This window comes from Uloborus diversus, unplaced genomic scaffold (assembly GCF_026930045.1).
Source record: "Uloborus diversus isolate 005 unplaced genomic scaffold, Udiv.v.3.1 scaffold_13, whole genome shotgun sequence".
Taxonomy (NCBI): Eukaryota; Metazoa; Arthropoda; class Arachnida; order Araneae; family Uloboridae; genus Uloborus; species Uloborus diversus.
The window spans coordinates 5,314,562-5,325,772 of record NW_026557987.1 but is presented as its reverse complement, the minus strand read 5'-3'; the positions used below and the strand labels follow the sequence as shown (position 1 = coordinate 5,325,772).

General features: G+C 34.4%; 1 protein-coding gene across 1 annotated transcript in view; it reads left to right on the top strand.

Moving 5' to 3' along the window:
- The first annotated feature begins 1,752 nt into the window (after positions 1-1,752).
- The window catches only part of LOC129232635 (protein FAM161B-like), a 28,911-nt gene continuing 19,452 nt past the window's right edge, over positions 1,753-11,211 (top strand). The window contains 5 exon segments of the mRNA XM_054866767.1: positions 1,753-1,848; positions 1,850-2,038; positions 2,040-2,224; positions 2,226-2,429; positions 7,291-7,458. Coding sequence (XP_054722742.1) covers positions 1,753-1,848; positions 1,850-2,038; positions 2,040-2,224; positions 2,226-2,429; positions 7,291-7,458 — 842 coding nt within the window.

Here is an 11,211-nt window from a genome sequence, read left to right as displayed (position 1 = left end):
TAACTTGTCCTTTTTTTAAAAATTAAATTTAAGCATTTATTTAATCAGTTTAGCGCCCCCAAAATCTGGCGCCCGGGGCACGGGCCCCGTCTGCCCCCCTCTAGTTACGTCCCTGCCCCCCCGCCTCACGGTGCTGCTCCTCTATCGAAAACCGTCCCCCAGGTTGCGTCACTCACTTGCCTACTTTTACACATTCACCTACACGCACCACGCATACATACAGACATCTACACATACACACACACAAACACATACACACACACACCTACACATACACACAACTACCCACACACACTCACAAACCACACATGCCTACATACACATACCCCACACACACACACAAACAAACATACCCCTCCCCCCCACACACAAACAAGCACGCCTACATACACACACACACGTGATTGCGAAAAACATATAATTTGAATTCAAGATGTCAAAGTTTAAATTAATTTTTTTAAAGCTAATGTTAATTTTTTCTTGCAGGCGCTGCAAACATGTAAAAAAAGGAGGGTCACGTGTTCGATTTAATGCTTTTGCCCTTAGTGCTGTCCCTGCAACAAAAAAAAATTAAGCAAAAATGTAACTGTCCCCGTAAAAAAGTGAATGATTGTTCATTATGCTTTTGCAGCGATCAATATTTCTGGTTAAAATAATGCTATTTAATATCAATCTATCACTGTTTATCAACTTTAAAAGTTCAAATGTAAATAATTTTCAGCCCTTCCCCTCCTCCCTTGCTTTTTCCATGCTTACGTTCGACGAGCTCGACCGGGAGCGACCGGTTAGTTAATCACGTGACAGCTAATGATCACGTGCTCCAATCAACAGCTTAAAATGGTAACCGATAGATGATAGAACGCTGCGGTTTGAACCTTTCCTAATTCATATTAGAGCTAACTTTGCTCCTCATAGAGATAACATGGGAAACGGAATGCCCGTAGCCTGGAAGTGACGTTTTTCGGGTATATCGTAGACGTCACTGAATGACTACACCAGCAGATAGCCAATCAGGGAAAAGCACTGTCGACCGGTGAGATTCGTCGAACGCAACCCATGTCTGCCGCCAGCGCCATCTAGACCTGTGTTCGCATCTCATTTGAAGTGAAGTAAATGATTAAATAGTAAACAAGGTGGGGTGTTCTGGATGAAATTTGATTTTTGTTCCACTTCCCGCGCAATTTAAAAAGTAAAGAGTTTTATTTTCATTCAGCGTAACAAATTATGATGCACAAGCCGTGATTTTCCTCCTGAAATGAAGCATATTCATGATGAAACATAATTTTGTTATGGATTTGACCGATACGTTTGGTTTTGTGCCAAATTGTTTGGACGATGCTAAAGAATTTCACCAAATACAAGCTGGCCGCCGTCAAATCTTTGGAACGAATTCAGTGTATTTACGAGCAAATAATGACACCGAGTGATATTAATTTGCCGACTCCTAGTTTTGAGTTCGAAGAACTTCGAACACCCGCCGGATTCGCCCGTTTCGGAACGCAGAAACCGAAACGTTCCAACGAATGCCGCCTTCAATGAGCTGTGTAGCAACTGTAAAAGTGTCATATCTCACTGTAATTACTGTAAGTTCTGTGTTTGTGACGATTTGAGGGACGGTATTAGCAATAATTCCACAGAATTTCGGGAGGGTAACGCACAGAAAACGGCTTCATCCGCGAAATTCCAGCGAGACTGCCAAGGTGACCGTTGCCCCAACCTTTTGCTCTGAGTCACATGGACATCTCTCGAAAAATGGCGGCAGAAGTCAAAATGTGCAAATTGAAAGAAGATTTAAAGAAACAAGCAGAGAAAGAAATGAACGTTAAAATTCGGAGCAAGCCGGTTCCGAAAAAACACTCGTCTGCCGCTGTACGAGAAAATGGTGGAAGAGGGTAAGAAAAGGAAAGCCCAGAGGAAGGAAATAGGTATGGAAGTGAGTCGCAACAACATTCCACGTGGAGCGATGTCCGGTTCCACGGATACGATGGCCGAAGAAAAACAAAAAACTTTCAAAGCGAAACCGGTACCCAGGCATATTTTTGAGCGACAAAGTATCGGAAAAACTCAAAAATAAAGAAGAGTTGAGAAAAATGCTGATAGCCCAGAGGGCAGAAGAAATATTGATGTCGGCTCGATCCCCTTTTTCCGAGAGACCTCGAAGAACCCGTTCTGAGGTCGATTTGACCGATGTCGTTTGTAAACACGATTCCAGAACTTCCAGGGAAGAATATCTCTGCCATTACAGACAGACTGTACGTTAAAAAGTGCAGGGAAGCGATGGACGACTGGAACAAAAAGGTCCTGGACTTTGACCGAAAGGAAGAATCGGGGAATAAATCCAAAACGTCCCTTCCGCTCTCCACGTTGCCATTTTCTTTCTTCCCCATTCGAATGTCCCATGCCGCAATGTCCAGAGAGAAACAAATTAGGTAGTTATTGTTGTTTTCCTGCACTACCTTATAAAGAAATTCTCATTTTCTTTAATAGGTTTTTCATTATAGATTTTTCGACTGACTTTTGTTTATGTTACTTTGACTTTGAAAATATTTTCCTGAAATGATTGCATCTGCATAGTAGGTTATGTTGCAAAGTAAGATTTCGGTACTTTTCTGTTAGAAGTATTGAATTGGCGTGCGTCTTCATTATTTTAGGCTATTTTAATTTTTCCTATTGCAAACCTAAAAAAAACTATTGGCAAACTAAAAATTTTGTGGTTGGTCATATTCAATAATTGTAATTTCTAAATACTGGAGTTGCCAGACACAATACAGATATTGCCAACCACCTCGAACAGGAAAAGTGCCTCAGATATGTACTGCCGTGTGCAGGTAAAGGGCAGTAACTGCAATTTTTTTTTTTTTTTTTTGCATTTTATCATCTATTGTAGGTTAACTTTATTGTAAATGCTCGCTTATGTGGTTTTCGCAAAAAAAAAAAGGCACAAAAAAAATGTTTAACGTCCAACATTTTTCCTATTTTTAGTATTGAATCCACCACACATTTCTTCAAATGTCTCGAAAACTCATTTTTGCAGATACTGCCGTTTACCTGCACATGGTATTGTATGCTGTTAGATGTAACTAACGATATTTTAATGTTATGATGCACATTTGTTTTGATTTTAATACAAATATAGTAGGTATATAAATTAAATAACTTAAAGTTAAGAACATTGAATGTTATCAAATTTTGGGATGACTTCTACCTTTTGGCTGTCATTATTAAGTGTAGTGAATAAAAAATAAAGATAATTATTTACAGATTGGTGCATCTAGTTTTATCACATTAGAAAAAAAAGAAAAAAAACAAAGTGATAGCATTTTTTTTTTTGTAAGTTTTAAAAAAAAATCCAAATGTTTTTTTTCTACTGAAAATATTTTCCCAACAAAATCTTAAATTATAATTTCAATTGAAATAGGGCACTATGTTACTGGGAGAGGATGGGATACATAATTATGCCCAATCTGATATGTTTAGAGCAAATTTTTTTTTTTTTTTTTAAATTGTGGGTGGTATACTGCTCTGTATGAATAGCTTTGAAATTACCCCAATATGTCTTCTTCTCTTTATTTTAATCTGGAATTTCATTGACTGCTTTGGAGCTAGCCGTAATATGAGGATTTTAAGATTGAATTCTATTGAGAAATGTAATCAAGAAATCATTTACTGATTTTAATGAGAACCAAGTTTATAAATTAAAGAATAATCTTTAGCTTTAAAAAATATGTCTTAGATTTTATTGGATCTTTTCGGATAAGGGGCATTCCACGGTATTTTTGACATTATGTAGAGTCCGTGACGTGACCTTTTTTTGCCGTAACTTTTTAATTTACCGCATGATTTGCAAATTATTTTAATTTGAGCTGGTGTGTTGGTAGGAAAAGATCAAAATAAAATAATATGCTAATCAAACAGTAAATTAAAAAGTTATGGCAAAAAAGGTCACGTTAGGGACCCTACATAAATGTCGAAAATACCTTGGAATGCCCCATAAGGGCTTTCCCACCAAAACTTATTTGATACGATTCAAAAACTGCTTCTACACAAAATATTAGGGAACAGAACTTTGCTGAAAGTTGCTAGTAGTTGAAGAAAGTTATAAAAACAAACAAACTAGTGGGTCGGCAAAGGTAGATGTGAATTGAAAGTGAAAGTTTGATGCCAGCTAGTTGCTAATGGTAGTTATTTTCTTATTAGTAGGTAATCAATTTGTAGTCGTCAGGGTTGGCTGGATCCGACCCAATGGGTTTTTTTTAAAAAACCCATTATTTAGCCCATTTTTGGGTTTTTTTAAATTTTCTGAGAAGTGTTTTTAAAAATTAATTAATTTAAATACTTTCACAATATAAACTTCTTTTTTATTTGTTCTTCACCACAGAATGGACATAAAAAATGAATTTTGAACTTTAATAGTATTTCTTAACTCTTAATGTCATTAAAAAAGTACTTCAAAGATTTTTAAAAAATGTATTTAACTTTTTTCTTTGACTGGTCAATAAATAACTCAAATTATCTTAACTAAGTCCTGTTACGTCCGATTTTCTCAACATTTGTAGATTGTAGAGGAAACTACTCTAGATAATAGGCTTTCATGTGAATTATTTTCTGCAAACCAACAAGTCACAAATCTCGAATAAACAAGGTATATTCTTTAGAAATTAACAGGTTTTTCAAACGATTGACAGAAAACAGAACAGGATGTACAGTATTTTCGTTATCTTACGAAAACGTTTAATATTTCTTACTCTGTACATAGAAATAGAAAAACAGGCAACATAAAATTCAAAGAAATGTCTTGATTAAGCTGAAATTCAGTAAAAAGGGATTTTAACTACTTGAGGTTCTACAGTTGCTTTGCATAACAAAATGAAATACAATAAAGTAAAATGCAAAAAAAAAAAATGTCGTAAGTAAAATCGAAAAAAAAAATTGATCACTCGAGAAGTAACTTTGCCTTAACTGTTGGTAATAATGAAAACTAAAAAAATCTGAAACCTCACCATTCTTGGGTTTTGTCGTCTTTTATACTTTTCTTCAGAAAACGCTGAATTTTAACTAGTTTTCCACCTTTTTTTACCCCAATACAATTTTTATGCTTTGTCCATATACTTACGCTACAATATGCTACAAGTACAACACATTTTCCCTAAAAAAAGGCCAAGTAACCCACATTTCTTATAAAAAACCCAACTTTAGTTGGGTTTTTTTTGGGTTTTATTTAAAAAAACACTGGGTCCATGGGCTTTTTTTTAAAAAACCCGGGTTTTTGCCAACCCTGGTAGTCGTTTTTTTTTTTTTTTTTTTTTAATCTAAGGACTGTCTCTGAAAATTAAAAAAAAAAAAAGAAGCCCGGAGTTGGCATGTTTTCCAACGACTCCGACTCCTTTACCCCAAAATCAGTATGACTCCAGTGAGTTAAATTTATTTTAGCAACCAGTTCATTGGCACTCTCAACTTTTACTCTATTCTATCAATTAGCAGCTATTAAAATTTCATCACCAGCCCCAAAGCAAAATACTTTATGATTTTCTGCAGATATTTCCTGAAACATCACAGCTTTCAACCAAATGACTAATTAAAGAGAACTGAATTTGGAGAATTAGTTGATCATGAAAATTAAAATAAAAAAAACTTTAACAAGGTGCCATACCTAAACTGATTGAAATTCTCCAAAATTAGTTTATATGCTTTCTAAAATACATAGAAAGAGCAAAGATACAAAGTTTTATAAAAATCTGAACCTGGTGTCAAACCACATTTTTTGGTTAATTTTACATGGCATGAAAACATTTAACATACGCTTCAAATCTTTAGCCAATCAGCTGACAACCTTTGCAATGTAATTCTGAGTAAACTCTCTTATGGTGTACTTTTTGCGCTGAATTTAAATATTTTTAAAAAATAGCTATCAAAAATCAAAAGTGGCTACCATTTTTCATGTGTCTCTGTTAGCCAGTCAGTGGCTACCGTTCAGAATTCCTAGTCTAGAGCTGTAAAAACGAATAAGGGATGTGGTACTCTACCCGAGTAATTTCTCTAAATTGAAGTGAACAAAATGCAGTTTTAGATTTCTTTTATTTACCCAATATCCCCTCTGATCCGCACTCGGTCAGGGTTGGCAAAAACCCGGGTTTTTTTTTTTTTAAAGCCCATGGACCCAGGGTTTTTTGGGTTTTTTTTAACGAAAACCCATCTAAAGCTGGGTTTTTTAAAAGAAATGTGGGTTTTTTTGTCTTTTTTTAGGGAAAAATGTGGGGTACTTGTAGAATATTATAGCATAAGTATATGGACAAAGCACAAAAATTGTCTTGGGGTAAAAAAAGCTGGAAAATTCAGCATTTTCTGAAGAAAAGTATAAAAGATGATGAAACCCAAGAATGGTGAAGTTTCAGATTTTTTTGTTTCCATGATTACCAACAGTTAAGGCAAAGTTACTTTTCGAGTGATAAAATCTTTTGTTTGTTTTTAATTACCACATTTTTTTTTGCTTTTTACTTTATTGTATTTCATTTTGTAATGCAAAACTACTGTAGAATCTCATGTAGTTTAAATCCCTTTTTACTGAATTCCAGCTTAATCAAGACATTTTTTGAATTTTATGTTGCCTGTTTTTCTATTTCCGTGTACAGAGTAAGAAATATTAAACCTTTCGTAAGATAATGAAAATACTGTACATCCTATTCTGTTTTCTGTCCGACCGTTTGTAAAACCTGTTAATTTCTAAAAAATATACCTTGTTTACTCGAGATTTGTGCCAAGATTTGTGTTGGTTTGCAGAAAATAATTCACATGAAAGCTAGAGTAGTTTCACCTGTACAATCTACAAATATTGAGAAAATCAGACGTGACAGGACTTAGTCAAGATAATTTGAGTTATTTATTGACCAGTTAAAAAAAAAAGTTAAATATATTTATTTAAAATCTTTGAAGTATTTTTTTAATGACATTAAGAGTTAAGAAATACTATTAAGGTTCAAAATTAATTTTTTATGTCCATTGTCTGTGGTGAAGAACAAATAAAAAAGAAGTTTGAATTGTGAAAGTATTTAAATTAATTTTTTTTTAAACTTCTCAGAAAATTTAAAAACCCCAAAAGTGGGCTAAATAATGGTTTTTTTTTAAATGGGTTTTTTAAAAAAAAAACCCATTGGGTCCAATCTGGCCTTTGAATCTCCTGTCGAGTATTTATTCTTATCTTTTTCTGAAGTATTATTCAATGTGTCGAGAACAGTCTACTTTTTCTGTTCTTACGGATCATTCACTGAAGTGACCTTTGAGTTTTTTCTCCAGGGAAGAGATACTGGCACGAAAAAGGAGAGAAGAGGCTCTGGGCGATTCGGAAGAGGACTTGGTGCGGAAAAGGAAGGAGGCCTTGAGATCGATTCTGCCACGTCTCAAGAGTCTGCTGCCGGTCTTCGATTCTCAGAGGGAGATTGAAGACAAAGTGAAGAATTTCAGGTGACTCACTGCCAATTGATCTGATTTGGAAAATGTGTGGGATCAAAGTTGAATTGTAATGTTTGAAAATGTGGAGTGAATCACTTGTATGTTTATGTTTCAGTCTTGTGTATTTTTTTTATTTTTCTTGCATCATTTTTTGAAAGTTTCATGCGTGTGAGTTTTCTTTTCAATCATTGGAATAGGATTTTGTTTTCTTTTCAAGATTTTCAGACGTGTTTATCCTTCGGTTTAGTTCATATGACTTCTTACAAGAAATGTACCGAATATTCGATTGTCTATTCTGCGGACAAACCGAATACTTCAATATTCGGCAACTGAATAGAAAATTTTTTTAAATGTTTGATAATTGGTTTAAACAAGTATATATTTTTTTGACTTTGAATGAAAGTTACAATATACACAGCCCAAAATTAATTCAAACTTACTAAGTTTGTTACATTTAAGGTAATTTTAAGGTAAAAGAAAACACTTATTAAGATGTTAAATTTAAATTTTAGTTTTTTATTTTTGTTTAAATCTTATGACACATTACATTAGCCTTACCAGCGTTAGAAATCGGTAAAAAATTTGTACTGGTCCTTTGGACCAGTCAACATGAATATGTACTAGTTTGCAGACAAGATCACTGGTCCATTTTAAATTTAAGAGTAATATGTTTGCACCTAAAATTATTTGCACTTAATTATTAAATTTATTAAGTTAAATAAAACTTTCATTTTCAACTTATTTATTAAAGTTAAATGAAACACTAAATTGTGGTTATTATTAGAGACAAAAGTACTTGAAAGGGCAAAATTACTGTATTGCAAATTAAGCTCAAAATGGTAAACTAACAAATACAAAAGTGACGACCAGCAACAGGCTCTCGGCCCAGCTAGGATGGTCAAGTTACAATCCCCAGTGAAGATCAATGGCTCTCTTAAAACTATCTACTCCCTTGCTCATTACCACCTCTTCTGGTAAGCTGTTCCAAGGTTCCACTACCCTGCTAAAATAATTTTTCCTAACATTCATGTTAGCCTGAGATTTAAATAGCTTAAAACGGTGATCCCTTGTCCTGTTTTCAGTGCTAAACTTTAGCCCCTTAACATCTTTCGTTTTAATAAATTTAAATAACTGAATCATGTCCCCTCGGTCTCTTCTTTGCTCAAGATTGTATATTTTTAGCCTTCTAAGCCTGGAATCATAGTCTAAATGAGAAAGTCCATTTATTAGCCTTGTAGCCCGCCTTTGAACCCTTTCCAATACATTAATATCTTTCTTAAGATAAGGAGACCAAAACTGAACAGCATACTCCAAATGAGGTCTTACCAAACTTCTATATAAGGGCAAAAGACCTTCTTTAGACTTGTTTAAAATAGATCTATTGATAAACCCAAGCATCTTATTGGCTTTGTTACTAGCTATGCTGCACTGTTGACTAAACTTTAAATCCTGACTTATTAAGACGCCCAGATCAGTAACGTTTTTCGCCTGACTAATGACTGAACCTTGCAAATAATAACTTGTACACTTATTTCCATGCCCTAAATGTAGCATTTGACATTTCCCAACATTTACAGCCACACCCCATTTATCAGCCCCTCTGTAATATGATCTAGATCCTCTTGCAGTGATTTGCTTGTTCTTCATTTTCTACCCTCCCCATAACTTTGACATCATCAGCAAAATAATTCATGTTCCCGGAACTATTTTTTTGAATATCTTTCATAAAAACAATCAACAAAACAGGCCCTAACACTGATCCCTGAGGAACCCCGCTTAAAACCTCACTCCATTTTAGAATAATTTCCCCTTACAACTACCCTTTCATTTCTTCCGGTCAGCCAGTTTTTTACTCCAATGAAAATTTTCCCTCCTATTCCTTTATCAGCTAATTTGCTAAGTAGAGCAATATGCGGTACCTTATCGAAAGCTTTTTGAAAATCAATGTAAACATCTACAGGCCTCTTATTGTCCAAAGCCATGGTAACTTTGTCACAGAAATGTAATAAATTAGTTGCACAAGATTCACCTTTCCTGAAACCACACTGAAAAATAGTCAATAGATTATTAGTCTCTAAAAAATTTATTATCTTAATTTTTATCAATGTTTCAAAAAGTTTGCAAACCACCGAAGTTAGACTCACAGGTCTATAATTTCCCCACACTCCCTTTAGACCCTTTCTTGAAGAGCGGTGTAATGTCAGCCAGTTTCCAATCCTCTGGCACTGTCCCCAAGTTATAAGAAGCATTGAAAATATTTACAATTACATCTGCTAATTCCTCTGCACATTCAGCTAAAATTTTTGGATAAATATTATCTGGTCCCGGAGCCTTAGTCTGTTTATTTTTTTTTCAAATGAAGTAAAACGTCATCCTTGAAAAAAACAAAGTCCTTAAGCTGTACTATAGCTTGTGTCTTGTTGGTGTCAATTTTTGAGATGTAAGATGAATGTAAAATTCTTTAATTAATGTATTGGAAAGGGTTCAAAGGCGGGCTACAAGGCTAATAAGTGGACTTTCCCACTTAGATTATGATTCCAGGCTTAGAAGGCTTAAAATGTATAGTCTTGAGCAAAGAAGAGACCGAGGAGGGGACATGATTCAGTTGTTTAAATTTATTAAAATGAAAGATGTTACGGGGGCTGAAGTTTAGCACTGAAAACAGGACAAGGGGTCATTGTTTTAAGCTATTTAAATTTCAGGCTAACATGAATATTAGGAAAAATTATTATTTTAGCAGGGTAGTGGAACCTTGGAAACAGCTTACCGGAAGAGGTGTGTAATGAACAAGGGAGTAGACAGTTTTAAGAGGGCCATTGATCTTCACTGGGGATTGTAAACTGACTAGGACCAGTCTAGCTGGGCCCAGATCCTGTTGCTGGTCGTCACTTTTGTATTTGTATTTATTTATGACATAGCATGTTACCAAATCAGTTTTAAGTTGTCAAATCACATATCAAGAAAGTAGTTGTGGCAGAGTTGTAAATAAACATAAACCAAATCATCCATTTATCATATTAATTTGTCTTTTCTTTTAGAATGATTTATTTTAAAGTAACAATTGTACTTAATGTGGATAAATTTACAATGATATATGGAAATGCATTAACATTTTTACAAAATAGATTAATATTTCCCAGTATGAATTGGTGTGAAGTTCAAATATTACTGTTAAAAAATTTTGAGCCAACTATCCCTCATTTGGTTCGAATTTTAACCGAAAATTTGGCGTTCTGCAAAATGTGATGTTCGGTGCATCTCTACTTCTAACATCTTCGATTCATTTTGGTAAATTTCATGTTCTGGCCCTATAACCTGTATTTATTTAAAGCAAATGACTTTTCTGGGATTCCCTTCATTTAAGGCTTGTATCTTTTGCATTGGAAAAAAGGTATCATCTGTGCTCGTAACCTTGCAGCATGTGTACCATGCAATATTTTATTGCTTACCCATTTAACCAATTCTAATATCACCCCTCCGATAAGCAACCTTTTTTCCACAGCCAGTTTCTTATGGATTCATTTATAAAAATGATTGCTTTCTAGAAGTTTCACTGTAATCAATGTTGCCCATAGTGGGAATTTATGAAAGTCCTGTATCAAAATATCATTCTGGGAATATTTATTTCTTGTTTATTATGAAAAAATACCAAAGAAAAAGTGTTTAAGACATTAAACTGGGAATTATAAATGTTGCATCGCTACCCTACTCTCCTGGTTCTTTCCGAAAAAACCCCAAATTTCGATGCCTTCTCCCAAACTCTCT